This window comes from Trypanosoma cruzi, genomic scaffold (genome assembly GCF_000209065.1).
Source record: "Trypanosoma cruzi strain CL Brener 1047053517161 genomic scaffold, whole genome shotgun sequence".
In the NCBI taxonomy this organism is placed as follows: domain Eukaryota; phylum Euglenozoa; class Kinetoplastea; order Trypanosomatida; family Trypanosomatidae; genus Trypanosoma; species Trypanosoma cruzi.
The window spans coordinates 268,198-281,744 of NW_001849569.1; the positions used below are offsets into that span (position 1 = coordinate 268,198).

Genomic DNA, 13,547 nt, shown 5'->3' on the forward strand with positions numbered 1-13,547 from the left:
GCGGCGTGCCGCAGATCGAGGTGACGTTTGACATTGACGCCAACGGCATCTGTCACGTGACGGTGAAGGACAAGGCGACCGGGAAGACGCAGAACATCACCATCACGGCGAGTGGCGGCCTGAGCAAGGAACAGATTGAACAGATGATCCGTGACTCCGAGTCGCACGCGGAGTCGGACCGCCTGAAGCGCGAGTTGGTGGAGGTGCGCAACAATGCCGAGACGCAGGCGAACACGGCGGAGCGCCAGCTGACAGAGTGGAAGTACGTGAGCGATGCCGAGAAGGAGAATGTGCGCACGCTGCTCGCGGAGCTCCGCAAGTCCATGGAGAACCCCAACGTGACGAAGGACGAGCTTTCGGCGGCAACGGACAAGTTTCAGAAGGCGGTTATGGAATGCGGCCGCACGGAATATCAGCAGGCCGCCGCGGCGAACAGCAGCAGCTCCAGCGGCAACACTGACAGCAGTCAGGGCGAACAACAGCAGAAGGGTGATCAGCAGAAGCAGTAAGAATAGGAGTGCAGAATATTTTTTGTCTTTTGACATGGGAGCAGTGCTGTGAATGGTATGCTTCCGTAGTTGGAAGGTCCGTGTTTTTAAAACATTTTTTGTAAGGAAAGATTTAATTTTAATGATTGCTGCAGTCGATGATAAAGGAGCCTTCCTAATTCGCAATAGATGGTGTCATGCAGTCAGTATTTTGATTTGTGATATTTTGAAGGACTTCTTAACAGTTATTTATTATTATTATTATTATTATTGTTATTATTATTATTATTATTACTATTATTATTATTATTGACATTTGTCTTTCCGACTGCAGTTTTTATTTCTTTTTTTGTGGATGCTTCCTTATAAAGTACTTCTGATGGCATTGACTTGTGTCATGTCATTTTCTTTTTGCTGTTGTTGTGGTCTGCCATTACTGTTCGATGTTATGCGCATGTTTTTTTTACTTGTCTGTAATTTTATTTCTCACCAAAGGCACAGTGTTGACGTCGTCAGATCGGCTCTGTGGACGATTTTTTGTGAGACTGTAGCCCTGGAGAACCTCCTTTGGGAGTTCACGCTTTTCCCGGCGTTGGGTTTGTTGTTTTACTCGTTTCACTTGGAGTTGCGTCGGTAATTTGAGCGTCTGGCTCTTGTAACGTTCGGGTGCATTTTTATTGTCTGGCCCTGCGGAGGGAGCGATGCGACGTTCACTGCGGATTCTGGCACTTGATCCATTTGCGGTGCTGGGGCTCAGTCGTAGTTCCACAAAAGCCGAGATCAAGACGCGCTTTCGTGAGCTCGCGCGTTTACATCACCCGGATGCTCCCGCGGGTAACAGCGAGAAGATGGAGCAGGTGAACAAGGCGTATAACATGTTGATTAAGGAGGGTGCGTATGAACGGATGCGTATGAAGTCGTCCGGGGTAAAGGCACGTGCCGACGTGCGTCGTCCAAGCCCTTTTTCCCAGGAGTCTGAGCGGCAGCCGCAACAGCGAGAAGAGAAGGAAACCCCGTATGAGGCACTTTCAGAGGAAGAAGTTGCCAAGTTGAGTGCGCTAGATCCGACCACGGAAAGGGTTACACCGACTGGAACTTACATGTATCAGAGCCGTGATGATGGGAGTTGGACAGAGCTAGACAGACCGCTGGTGCGTGCACACCAGCCAAGGTATGCCTCATATGCAGCCCAGGCTGATATGTCGGAAGAATTGCGTCGCAGGTCGATTGAAAAGGAAAAGGAGGAAAATTCAAAGTCAATCCTTCAGCGTGTGGCGGATCGAATGAGTGACAGTGCCGATCTTCCCTCGCGAAATCCAGCAGCATTGCGGTTCTACTTTCTCCTAGCATTTGTGGTGTTATATTTCACGTACCAGCGCACATTTGCGTGGGGCAAACATCGAAGCATTCGCGCCGACTTTTATTCCTCTGTTGAGCAGAAACGGGAGGAGCTCCTTGAGGTTTATAAAGAAAATCGAGACGCTCTAGAGACATCTGTCGCTGCTGCCGCCATAGTTTTTCTCGTGGCCAGTCAGAGGAAGCAGGAGACGGATCCTGTTGTGCCGCCCACACCTGAAAAACACTTCAGGGAGATTCGGCCGCCCCGAGAACATTTTTACGTGATTTCGGGTGGATAGTTTTGTCACACGCAGTTTACATTACATACATACACGCACACACAAATCTTTTTTTGTTTCTGTTGCATTTGTGGAGTGTCATTCTCTGGAAATGTGTTGTTGTAACTTTTTCCGTGTCTACATATCATTGTTTGTTTTTTCCTTGAATTTTCACTCTTTATTATTATTATTGTTGTTTTCTCTTTCCCCACAACATGCGCTTAAGTTCTATTGGTTTTTTTTTTTTTTTTTCTTTTTTTTTTGGCAGGAAAGAAAAGAAAAGAAAAAAAAAAGGAAGGATAAGGAAAGCGAAGGAAGAATAAAAACACAAAAACTGGAAGGGAGAGGGGGTGGGTGGTCAAAAGTCGAGGCGTGCGAAGGAGAATAGGACACTGGTGTGCCCTTTATTTTCCTGCTAATATATTATTATTATTATTATTATTATTATTATTATTATTATTTTGTTTTGGTTCTTTGTTTTATATGGAGAGTGGAAAGGAGGGAGGGTGAAAACAACAATACTAGTGCTAGTTGCAAGGGATCATGCAGAAACCGCCGCCAGCTGACCCGTCTTGGAGCGACGAAGAAGAATTGGACCGGAATGGAAGTGGGCGAGACAGCAGCTCCGATGAATCGGAATGGGGAACAGTAACTAGAGATTTTCGCATCAACGGCATTCTTGGAGATGAGGAGGGAGGAGGTTTACTGGGTGGAGATGATGAAAAACAGCTTTACCTTCCAGAGCCTGTTGTCTCGTTGACGACGACACAAAAGCCGGAGCTGCCACGGCTATCGGCTGAGAATCTCCCGACCGGCTGTCATGTGTGGGTTGTGGATGAGGACGACGTCCACCTTTTGTTACGGGAGCACTGGGATGACTCCTACCGCGCCGTATGTAATGGTAGACTTTGTGGCACAGTCGTTCGGCACTCTGTTAACGTGACGCTTGTGTCCTTTTACGATGAACATCTTGAGATGAACTACGGTCTGAGCCTTCCTCGTATTTGCCTCTCGAATGTTCCTGTTGAATCATACAACCGATCGCCAGGCGGAAGTAACCGCCTTATTCAATCTTGTTTTGGTCTCGGCAACCTTGACCCGCGGGCGGTACGTTTCCGCGAGGACGCCGCAGCTCCGAAGGTTAATCGGCAATTTTATGAATCTCTCTCAGTGATGGAGGTCCAGGTGCCGCAATCCCTGCCCCAGTTAGCGGCTGTCCAGAAAAGCCTTAGCGAGGGCGCATACGAAGAGGCGTTGAAGTTGTTGGACAAGCTGCCTTTAAATGCGGTTAACCGTGTAGACATCTTAGTTTTGCGTTCGCGCGCAAATATTTTTTTGGGTCGCTACGAGGAGGGCCTCAAGGACGCACTGGAGGCGATTGAGGAGGAGCCGCGCTGGGTAAAGGGGAATCTTGCAGCTGCCCGGGCTTTTAGTGGACTCTGCAAATTTGAGAAGGCTGCGCAGCAGATTCATCGTGCCATGTTGCTTTTGCCTCACAGTCATGAGCTGCACAAGATTGGGGAATTAAATTCATTTATGCTCAGTTTGCAAATGGGGTTACCACGCAACGACCTAGATTTATTTTTGGATTCCCAATACGCCAAAAGGCTGGTCTCTTCTCGTCGGTTTAAAAAAGATGAGATTGTGTATAAAGGTGACCAAGTAATTTTTGCGATGGAGTCGATCTTTTCAACCCCCTCTGGTCGATGTTGTGTGTGTCTGAAAACTGAAGGAAAAATGATGCGTGTTCCTGTGGATTTAGATGGGAATTCCTCTGAGGAATTGGCCTGTTACTGTAGTGTAGAGTGTCAGCAGCGGTCATCGCTTTTTTTTGTCATGGAACTTGGTCGCCATCGCGTAGCCGTGGAACGGGCACGGGACCTCATTTCTTGCACCCTCCCACAAAGAGTGAATCAGGTGTCTTTAGACTTGACTTACATGGCGACACGACTCTTCTTGATGATATGTGTTACGCATGATCGACTTTTGTCTATTCGTCGATCCCAAAGACGCCTCAACGATGTTAGTAATTCCAATGTCTCAGGTGAAGAGAGCGATCAAAGCGCTGCATCAGACAAGACAGAGTTTTTACCACTTCAAGCCGCGCTTAAGCATCTAGGCGTGTATCCACTTCCAACGGATCAACTAAGTCCCAGTGCCCGGGACAAGATGTATGTACTGTATAATACACTTACCGTCTTCTTCTCAGATAAGGACAAGCAAACGTACTCATCTGCTTTATTCTACGCATTGTATGAGTACGTGCGTACGTTTGCTGTTGCCGTGAAAGTGCGTGAAGCGGAAAGTATGCTTTATTACCTTCCAAAAGTTATGGGGGCGATCCGTCATGTGGAAGCATCAGAGGCAAATTGTACTGTCGTCATCAATGAAAATGGAACAGATATAGCACTTGTCGCCTCCAGGGACATTTTTCCCAATGAGATGCTTTCTGTCCCCGATTGGAATGCGCACAACACAGGTTGAAACGCGATTTTCCAATATTCAATCTTTGTTGTGTTTTCTTTTCTCGCCTTGAAATGCACGGGGTTTGCAGAGTTTGGTCTATTGAATTGGACGGAGTCTATTGTCCCGTGTGTTTTTGCGTGTGCATTACTCCCTATATTTTTTTTTCCATGTGTCTTGCCCGAATAGTGTCGCTGTAGTATTATTTGGAAGCAAGGTTGGCTCTGACGGTTTTATTCTTCCGTTGCTGCTGCTGCTGTTGTTGTCGTTGTGTCTTTGGAGGATTGGTGGTGGGAGCCTCCCTGTCCGGCATTTGTCTTCCCCTTTATGTTTTTTTTCGCTTTTTTTTCTTCACCCTCTTATGCTTTCTACATTTGTGTGTGTGTGTGTCCTTGGGGGGGAGGGGCCATGACTGACTCCTTCTGCTCTGCCTGCACTGTGAAGCGGATGTGCACTGGTGCGGGGGAACACACACACACACAAATGTGGAGAGAAAGAGGAGAAGACGCTGTGACAAATAAAAGGGATTATTTTTGTTGAGTACATGAGAAAAAAAGGGGAGAGGGAGTTTTTGGCTCTTCTTCTTTCCTTTTTTTTTTTTTTTTTTTTCTTTCTTCGGACTCGGTCGGGCGTTTTCTTCACAAACAGACCTCCCCCTTTTCAAATTTCTTTGTGTTTATCTTAGAATTTCCTGTCATTCACCCCACCACCCCGTTTACAATTGTCGCTGCCTGTGGCGTTGAATCATCTCTGCTGGCAATGTGAGTCTTCTTGCCAAATAACTGGATTTTTTGTTCTTTTTTCTTTGGTTGTGGATTCGTGCACCTCCTTTTTTTTTTTTTTTTTTTTTTTTTTTTGCTCGTAAAGAGCTCCACAGCTGGACGCATGGGATCATTCTCGCTTCCCGTCTTGCAGTTGCGCGACAAGGCCGAGCTCTTTCCTGTGCTTACACTATGCAACTGCATAAGTGATGCGGAGGAAAGCTCCAACGGGGCTCGATACAGCGCCCAGGACAAATTTACGGGATGCGTGTACGAAGTGCGTTGTCTTCCTTTGAAGGTGTCGGGATCCAAGAAAGAGATTGAGAGAGCATTGGGTATGCAGCAGCAGCGATTGGATGCATTGGTTGCGGCTTCACAGCGTAGGAACATGTTGCCATCTGTTTTGCTTCCCATTGATGCCTACGTACAAGAATTAGCGGCAAGCAAAGAGTACTTTGTTATCTCAGTCTCATCGTTTGCGGGTCTTTCTTTGGGCGACATGATTCGATCCGGTTGTCGGCTTTTGGAGGATGCTGACTTTAAGGAAATTCTTAGCTGCGTCGAGGAGTACGCCTTGGAGAGCGTACGATTGCCACCGCACCGCAATTTAACTCTGAACGCCATCCTACGACAGCTTGCCCTTCGTCCTGGCACCGTTGAAATAAGTCACTCGTCGCGTTGGGCGATTGGTGACTGGTTGTTGTTTGCGGAGAACACGGCGTCCATAACGCATGAGGAGTTAGTTAGAGATTTGGAATGGCTGTTGTATTCGGCTTTCTCAAAACTAAATGTCTCTCGTGATGGTAACGGGGATGTGCTGCAGAAAGATATTGTGGAGATGCGCATCAGCGAGACGATTGAGCGCATTAAAAGGGGCCCCATGAATGGTGTAAGGCGTGATCTCATAGCAACTTTTGGCGATACCCATGTAAAAAGGCAAAGCGATCGAAGAAGGTCTCTGGTTGAAGGTTATGCGGCTCCTGCGGCTCCTGTTGACGGGGGGGATGGCGCAAATGAGTTGGTAGACGAGGTTGCCTTGCATAGGCAAAAACTACACCAGGAGCAGCACATTCTTCAGAGCTTTCGCAGAGAAAAGGGGAAGGAAGGTGGCAGCCGAGTTGTACTTCGCCACAACGAGGTGGAGCCGGACGAAGTGGAGGTTCCGCGGCGGCGTGTAAAGTTTATGGAAACGCTTTACCCGAGCAAAATTCTCAGGAACGTCACATTAGAGACGGAGGAGAGTAGAAGGCGGTTTGTCGGACGGAAACAGGCCATAATAGATGTTGTCACGGAAACATTAGATATAGGTTTACAGCGTGATGCTCGAAACCGCAAAATGGAAGAGGAAGCAAGACACATGAGACGCGATGCAATTCTCTCCATGTTGATGCGATCAGCAACGATCTCAAGCAAGCGTGCAAAATACCCTTCTGTAGACACAGGAAGCGCGCCACACGGTACGCCGCCCTCACTGCATGGGACTCCTCGTTTTAAGCCTTACAGTCCTTCAGCAACGAAGGGGCCAAGTCCACGCGGTGATGACTCGATGTATGATCGTGCGACAGTAATGCATCCGAGCCCTTCCCCCAGAGCACGGCGGCCTGATCTACAGCGAAGGGCAGTTTTACCCGTTTTACCGTCCAAAAGAGGGGAAAGTGAACGTATTTCGACGCCACAGCGTGATTTGAATGATGTGAATGAGGATCATTTGCTCTCCAGCACTTCTTCTAGAAAGAAAGAGGCAGTTTTGCCTATCGCAAAGGCCATTGTCGGGATTCCAACAAACGGGAATATCACCGGCAGGACTAATAAGCGAATGTCATCATCAAGAAGAAGTTCCGTCAATAGCGCAAACATAACGGAACGGCCAACATTCACTGGTGGTTCTCCTTTGGTAAAGCCACCACAATCGACAAGGAGGCGCCAACTATCAGAAATGGGGAATAGACGCAACGTTCGCTCAGCACCTCGAAGGCTGGCAGGGAATTATTCAACTCCACATGTAGCAGTTGGAAACAGGGCCGCATCTGCGACGAATGTCATTCGTGCTTCAGTAACGTCACATTATCAGAGTGAGATGCCTAGTGTATCGGAGCCCAACTGGAGAGGTGAAGGTGATTATCGGTTGCCTCGTCGACGTTCAAAAATTGCTGTAGATTCGGGAGCTGTCTTACGGGGTCATGTTCGTCCCGTAAACGAGACCTCGTTGGGTATCACAATGAGACGTCGTTATGCAGCCCCTGGCGAAGGCATTGTGTGAATAGATGGAAATGCTTTGACTTGGAGAGGTGAGTCTTCTGCGCGGTTATTGTTCTTGGTTGGCGGGTGGGTTGTTTTTTTTTTTTTTTTTTTTTTTTTGTGATGGGAAAAATGGAGTGGCTCCTTTTCATATTTGTATATTTAATGTGTGTGTGTGTGTGTGTGTGTGTGTGTATGTGTATTTACTCACAATGACATTCTTGCATTAGGTGTAACATGCCACTTTGGCTTAACACATGCCACGAGACGTCCTTAAAATATGTCGTTTTGTTTTTGTTGTTGTTGTTGTCTACTGTTTGAAGGTGTGCTTACTGGTAGAAAGACAATCAGTAAGAATTACTTCACTGTGCATTCGGCCTCTTGGTTTCGACCGGCCCTTTTACTGGGGAGTTGCCGAAGAGAAAATGATGATGGAGTAATTCTTGTTGATTTCTTTGTTTTTTATTGTTCTTTTAGTTTTATGATTCGCCTTACCTGGTTGGAGGGAACCGAATGTACACAAGCGAAGAGGCGCAGACGATTGGCGATGTTGCGGGAACGGTGAAGCATAGCTTGTTTGGCTTTTTTCTTGGTTGCATCATGGTTATTGCTGTCGACCTGTTCCTTCGTCGACTTGGAATGTCTTTACGGGGAGGGCAAATTCCTCCTTGTTCACTTGAAAGGGAGCGGCAGGTGCTGTGGGGGAGTAAACATCAGGCCGCATTGCCGCAGCACACGCAGGTGCCGTCTTCCACTCCACGAGACGGGCAGGAAGAAGAATGGAGTACGGAGGATGATGAAGAGGAAGAGGAAGAAGACACCTCAGATTGCAGCAGTGAGTTTGAGCGTATTGAGGATCTTCGTCTAAAAATGGTGCTGGTCATTCGTCGAGACGTGAAGGAAGTGAGTCCCAACGAGATCTTTACCCTCTCCGCCGGCGCTGCCGTAAGCTTGGTGCAGAAAGTACGACGTGACGCTGAGCACAGGGAGTGGAGGTCATGGTATGAATGGTGGAGACGTGTGGGGTGTGCCAAAATCGCGCTTCGATCTCCTGATAGTCGTACACTTCGAGGGGTCGCACTTGCGGCGGAAGCAAATGGGCTTCCGTGGTATGGCGCCACGTCATTATCCTCACCCCTGGACGAAGCAGACGCTGGGGAGCAGATGGGAGTGCTGGTGGCTGTTGGCCCGGCGCCGTCTGCGCTATTGGACCCCATTACTGGAAAACTGAAGCTGCTTTCGTGAAGCAACTCTGCGACAAAGTTTCCGGTGGTGATTGCATCATTGGGCTGAACTTGGAAGAAAAGGGAGAATATATAAATATATATATATATTGTTTTGAGAGGTGGTGAGGGGAATTATAGATGTTGACGTGCACTCATGTGCTGTAGCGTCCCTTGTTTTTCTTTTATTGTTTCCTTCTTTTCTTTTCTTTTTTTTTTTTTTTTTTTGCCTGTTTGCATTTATATTTGGTGCAAATTCTCTTTACTCTTTGCAGAAGTGAGGGTATTGGCGGTGGAGGGGGAGACGACGGCCAACGGATGGCGCGAGGCATTCAACATGCGCATTATGAACTGGAGCGTAGTGAGTTGAATATCCACTTTAAAGGGTCGGGGTGCATTGTTCTTGTGGATGGAGACGCAACTGTTTATGGCGCGCCACTGAAGCGAAACCTTCGTTATAATTTCTCTTGGTGCGGCATACCGGTGGTGTGTTCATTGTCATGTCGTGTGCATGTGGAGGGGGAATTTACGGCTAAGATTTGTCTAATGAGCTCCGCCATTGATGATATACACGCCTTATTGGATCTTGCACGGGCCGACGCCACCATTAGCAACGATTTGCCGCGCGAATTTCATGACAAAGGTCCACAAGGGCCTCGTGTTCTTGTCGTTGGGAATCAAAACACAGGTAAGAGTAGCCTTTGTCGGGCGCTTGCAAACTTGGCGACTTCGGACAAAAAGTACGGTGTTGCGCTTGTAGATACGGATGTCGGTCAGCAAGGCATCGCCTGTCCTGGGAGTATTGCAACCGCATTTATAGAGGAATACATACCCGTGGACGATGGATTTAACACCATGATGCCCCTGATTTTTTTCTTTGGCGATAAAACTGTCACTGCATCTTCGAGAAAACGGTATTTGGACTTGTGTGCCTTCACTTCGCAGGCCATTGCTTCGGTCTGTATGTCGAAACCACAGTATGCAATAGGTGGGGTTATTGTGAATACAATGGGCTGGACAACAGGCATTGGGCGGGACATCCTATTCGAACTGATTTCGGTCTTCTCTATCACACATGTGGTTGTTTGTGGGTCGGATGAGGACCTCGCGGAGGAGTTACGGAGGGCTGCGATTGGACACAGCATCACCCTTCTGCGATATCCAAAACAGCCCCGCCTGTTTCAGCGTGGTCGATCGCAACTTTGTGAATCACGTACAGAGCAATTGCTGACCTATTTTAAGGGCACACTACGAACCCCCTTGTCGCCTTACCGTGGCGTTGCATTTGTAAAGGACGTGTATTTTCTGAATGCGCTCACATTGGAGGTGCTCTCGTGGCAAGAGGTGGCGCCGTTGAGCGTGGCTGCCGTTTCCTGGTCTGATTCTTTGGAGTCGGTAGATGAGGCAAACATTGCGGGTTTTATAGTTTTGCTAGAGATTGGGAAAAGGTTTTTTTCCTTTCTTTCCCCTGCCTCGGGGAATCTTCCAAAGCCTTTCCTGTTGGTGTCGTCCACCATTAAGCTCCCATGGTCAAAAGTCCCGCCGTTCACTGCCCCCGGATGAAATCTGCTTGCTTATTAACCGCGTCATTGGTTGTGGTGCGGAAAATTTAAAAGGAAATTTAGGAAAAAGGAAACATGGCTCTGCGTGGGTGCATGTGTGTATGTGTGTGTGTGTGTGATTCCTTTTGTTCGTGTTGTTTTACTGGTAGAGATGTTTTTTTTTTCTTTTTTTTTTTTTTTTTTATTTGCTTTTGACTCTTTGATGGCTTTTCATTTTTTCAGATAAAATAAAGAAAATAAAAGCAAGAAGGCGAGAGTGGTGACGCTTAAATTTAGTTACGTGCGTGTGTGGGTGTGTTTACTGCTGTTCTCACTTTTATAGCGTTTTTAAGAGCCAGGGGATTAAATTAGATGCCATGGACTATCTTCGGCCCATCAATACACGGGTAGAGACGGCTCGACTTTTATGTGGATCTATCATGCGTCTTTGCCTGTGTTCGTTCTCGCACTATGTGGGCTGTGGTTTGTTTTCAAGGTACGTGCTTCGCAGGGAAGGTTCTCTCGCGATGTGGGAACGAGAATCTGTGCCGTACGTGGCATCCCTAGGGATGGAAATAGGCGTTTCGGCCATGATCTGCCCCGTGCGCTATCTTGCTGCCGTGACAACACCACGCTTTATTTTGGACTACACCATGACCGGGTGGTCGGATACGCTTTCTCTGCTGGACCGATTTTCACCCGCCAACTTTGCCGCCTACGCCATGTATGCCTTTTCATCGGACTCGGACTGGAACCTGGACTTTTTTGCATGGCAGGCGCCGTCGGTTGTCCTCACACTTGTGAAACTGTACTACCGGAGAAGAAAACTGGGCAGCAAAAGTTGCCGCACGAAACGCGTCCTCGCAATGATTCCTTTTCAGATGTTTTTACGGGCGTACATCGCCGGGTTCTCTGTGATGATTCCCGAGAACTCCGCTGAGGCGGTGTCGGCTGTTGTGGTTACGGTGGTGGAATCGATGGTTACATCATATCTGGCACGGCACACTTGGCCATTTGCCAACATGACAGATTCTCCGCAAACGGGATCTTCAAAGAGTTCCGATAACTGCGAAGTTTACAGTGACGATGCCCATCCGAATAAAACCGTTGCTCCTTGATGTTTTTGTGCAGCTTGTCAACGGGTCTTGAAGTAAAAATAATGGAGATATTCAAAATGCATACACACAAATGCATTCATACACATATAAATGAATACATATATGTATTGTCTCTTGGGTGGTGAAGGAGATGGGTGGAAAGTGGGAGCGCGTTGAATGCATGTCATTGAGATGAGGTCCCGAAAATTCAAGGATGATCGAATAATTAATAAAAGAAGAGGAAAATGAAAGAAAAACACGACAAGAAAAGGAGAAGGAGGAAAAAAAAAAAAAGTGGAATTATGTGAGAAGGCACTGTAGATGAATAGAACTGAGGGGGGGGATTAATCAAAAGACATGACGGAAGGAAATCGAAGAGATGAAAAGGGAACTGTTGTTTTCCTTTTTTTTTTTTTTTGCGCCTCTGTTTTGTTATTGTTGTTGTTGTACATCCGCTGTGTTCTCCTTTGCATTTCATTTTTCGCCATTTTCTGATGCTGCTCTGATGGCTGCGGTGCTGCGTCGTCATTTTTTTTTTTTTTTTTTTTTTTTGTTTGTTTGTTTGTTTTGTTTTATTTCGTTTTTTGTGTGTATGCACGTGCGTTTTCGGTGGTTTATTTTATTTTATTTTTTTTTTTTTTCATGCGTGTGTGTGTGTGTGTTGTTGTTGTTGTGTGGTGGGTGCGCAGCCTTCCCGGTGGTGAGGCGATTTTGTGTGAAGGAAGAGAAGCATCGTGGAAATGGCGCATGCTGGGAACGTTCCGCGTGAAGAGGGCAACGAAGGCACGACACCATTCCCACGGCTGTTGTTAGTGTTGATGTTGCGGCGGCGAGAGAAATGAGAGAAATGAGGAAAAGTGGTGCGGGGAGAGATGAGAATTTTTTACTTTATTTCTGGAGGACAATTATTTATTTATTTATTTTCTTTTTTCTCTCTCTCGCCTTCACAGCCGCAGGGGGGCCGAAGGGGAAGGGGGCGGTGGGTGTCCTAACAGGGAGGCACACGCTTGCATTTGTGATGCAGGCAAAAGTGCAGAACCCGCTGACGGTTCAGCTGGACCGTGTGGGAGGGACGTATTTCGCTGGTGAGGAGGTTACCGGCTGCGTCGTTGTGAACTACGCCACGTCATCCAGTTTTGTCGATATTAATTTGACTGTGCTTGGTGTCGTGGCCATACAATTCCCATATGGAGAGAACGCCTCGGTTTTCCGCAGGGTTGGCAATATCAAACCACTGAAGGTAATGAGCCTTCAGATTCCACTTTGTCGTCGCGGCACGCAGATTCCCGCTGGGAAAACTGAGGTGCCCTTTACGTTTGAAATTAGGGCGTCCCATCCAGATGTGCCGCTCGTTCAGACGTATACTGGGGTCCATGTCACATGTAATTATACCATTGTCGCGATTTCTACTGGAATCATGAGCAGCGACGTGAGTGAAGTGGTGCCTATTTATGTTATTGTCCCCGGCCAGGGTCAACCACCGCCGCATGTGCTGAAGGAAGACACAGGTGTTCGGTTTGAATTGAATGAAGAGAGTCTGGAGGTGCTGTGCGATCGTCCCACACCCAGCGACCGCGTGAATCCCAATTTTCTTCTTGAGGGATGCTTTGATCGGTATTATAACGATATTGATATCCCTCTTTCCGGCTGGATTGTCGTGCGGCGGTGTAGCGCTAAGATTCTTTCCATTGAACTGCAAATGCAGCGAGTGGAGCAGGCGGCAACGCCGGGGAAAATCGTGCGAGAAGTGACAGAGCTGCAAACCATTCAGATTGCGGATGGGAACGTACTCCGCAACCTTGAGATTCCCATTTACATGATATTCCCTCGATGGTACACGTGCCCCTCCCTCAAGACGCCAAACATACGCGTTGTTTTTGATGCCAACGTTTTAGTCAAACTGCAGGGTCGCCAGTTGCTTAGGAAAGTTGTGCCAATACATTTGTACTCTGCCAGTTGATGAGAAATTGCGGAAAAGAAACTGCGGAGGAAGTGTGGAAGCAATAAACGGTCCATATATTATACTGCCTTTTATCACTATTTGAGGCTTTTTGTTTTTGTTTTTTTTGCATTGAGCATCATGTCCGTCTTTTTTTTTTTTTTTTTTTTGCTGGCTTTCG

The 13,547-nt window shown here is 47.4% G+C and overlaps 8 protein-coding genes across 8 annotated transcripts, besides 24 other annotated features; all 8 read left to right on the forward strand.

Moving 5' to 3' along the window:
- Tc00.1047053506941.280 (heat shock 70 kDa protein, mitochondrial precursor, putative) lies at nt 1–509 on the forward strand (the record flags this gene model as incomplete). Its single annotated transcript, XM_813998.1, has 1 exon — nt 1–509. A coding segment is annotated over one exon (509 nt), but the record flags the coding sequence as incomplete, so codon positions are not given.
- Nucleotides 1–4,602: a sequence feature (heterozygous, Esmeraldo-like haplotype).
- Nucleotides 738–799: a microsatellite.
- On the forward strand, nt 1,190–2,125 carry Tc00.1047053506941.270 (DNA-J protein, putative; the record flags this gene model as incomplete). Its single annotated transcript, XM_813997.1, has 1 exon — nt 1,190–2,125. The coding sequence occupies one exon, from the start codon at nt 1,190–1,192 to the stop codon at nt 2,123–2,125; it is 936 nt and encodes a 311-aa protein (XP_819090.1).
- Nucleotides 2,340–2,367: a microsatellite.
- Nucleotides 2,371–2,413: a microsatellite.
- Nucleotides 2,526–2,565: a microsatellite.
- On the forward strand, nt 2,648–4,588 carry Tc00.1047053506941.260 (hypothetical protein, conserved; the record flags this gene model as incomplete). Its single annotated transcript, XM_813996.1, has 1 exon — nt 2,648–4,588. One exon carries the CDS (start codon nt 2,648–2,650, stop codon nt 4,586–4,588), a length of 1,941 nt encoding a protein of 646 aa, XP_819089.1.
- Nucleotides 4,603–4,695: a sequence feature (haploid, non-Esmeraldo-like haplotype).
- Nucleotides 4,696–5,354: a sequence feature (haploid, Esmeraldo-like haplotype).
- Nucleotides 5,146–5,183: a sequence feature (A-rich).
- Nucleotides 5,355–5,462: a sequence feature (areas merged during assembly that could not be assigned to a particular haplotype. This can correspond to areas where the two haplotypes were merged or to regions with more than two copies in the genome that were merged during assembly.).
- Nucleotides 5,397–5,424: a microsatellite.
- On the forward strand, nt 5,453–7,588 carry Tc00.1047053506941.250 (hypothetical protein, conserved; the record flags this gene model as incomplete). Its single annotated transcript, XM_813995.1, has 1 exon — nt 5,453–7,588. One exon carries the CDS (start codon nt 5,453–5,455, stop codon nt 7,586–7,588), a length of 2,136 nt encoding a protein of 711 aa, XP_819088.1.
- Nucleotides 5,463–11,951: a sequence feature (heterozygous, Esmeraldo-like haplotype).
- Nucleotides 7,662–7,686: a microsatellite.
- Nucleotides 7,733–7,767: a microsatellite.
- Nucleotides 8,080–8,811, forward strand: Tc00.1047053506941.238 (hypothetical protein, conserved; the record flags this gene model as incomplete). Its single annotated transcript, XM_814004.1, has 1 exon — nt 8,080–8,811. The coding sequence occupies one exon, from the start codon at nt 8,080–8,082 to the stop codon at nt 8,809–8,811; it is 732 nt and encodes a 243-aa protein (XP_819097.1).
- Nucleotides 8,878–8,901: a sequence feature (AT_rich).
- Nucleotides 8,967–9,017: a sequence feature (A-rich).
- Nucleotides 9,108–10,352, forward strand: Tc00.1047053506941.229 (pre-mRNA cleavage complex II Clp1 protein, putative; the record flags this gene model as incomplete). The annotated part of the gene is made up of 1 exon (XM_814003.1): nt 9,108–10,352. The coding sequence occupies one exon, from the start codon at nt 9,108–9,110 to the stop codon at nt 10,350–10,352; it is 1,245 nt and encodes a 414-aa protein (XP_819096.1).
- Nucleotides 10,434–10,469: a microsatellite.
- Nucleotides 10,506–10,538: a microsatellite.
- Nucleotides 10,708–11,448, forward strand: Tc00.1047053506941.220 (hypothetical protein, conserved; the record flags this gene model as incomplete). Its single annotated transcript, XM_813994.1, has 1 exon — nt 10,708–11,448. One exon carries the CDS (start codon nt 10,708–10,710, stop codon nt 11,446–11,448), a length of 741 nt encoding a protein of 246 aa, XP_819087.1.
- Nucleotides 11,656–11,721: a sequence feature (T-rich).
- Nucleotides 11,952–12,101: a sequence feature (areas merged during assembly that could not be assigned to a particular haplotype. This can correspond to areas where the two haplotypes were merged or to regions with more than two copies in the genome that were merged during assembly.).
- Nucleotides 11,956–12,013: a microsatellite.
- Nucleotides 12,041–12,068: a microsatellite.
- Nucleotides 12,102–13,547: part of a sequence feature (heterozygous, Esmeraldo-like haplotype) that runs on past the window's edge.
- Nucleotides 12,331–12,351: a sequence feature (AT_rich).
- Tc00.1047053506941.210 (hypothetical protein, conserved) lies at nt 12,446–13,387 on the forward strand (the record flags this gene model as incomplete). The annotated part of the gene is made up of 1 exon (XM_813993.1): nt 12,446–13,387. One exon carries the CDS (start codon nt 12,446–12,448, stop codon nt 13,385–13,387), a length of 942 nt encoding a protein of 313 aa, XP_819086.1.
- Nucleotides 13,517–13,536: a microsatellite.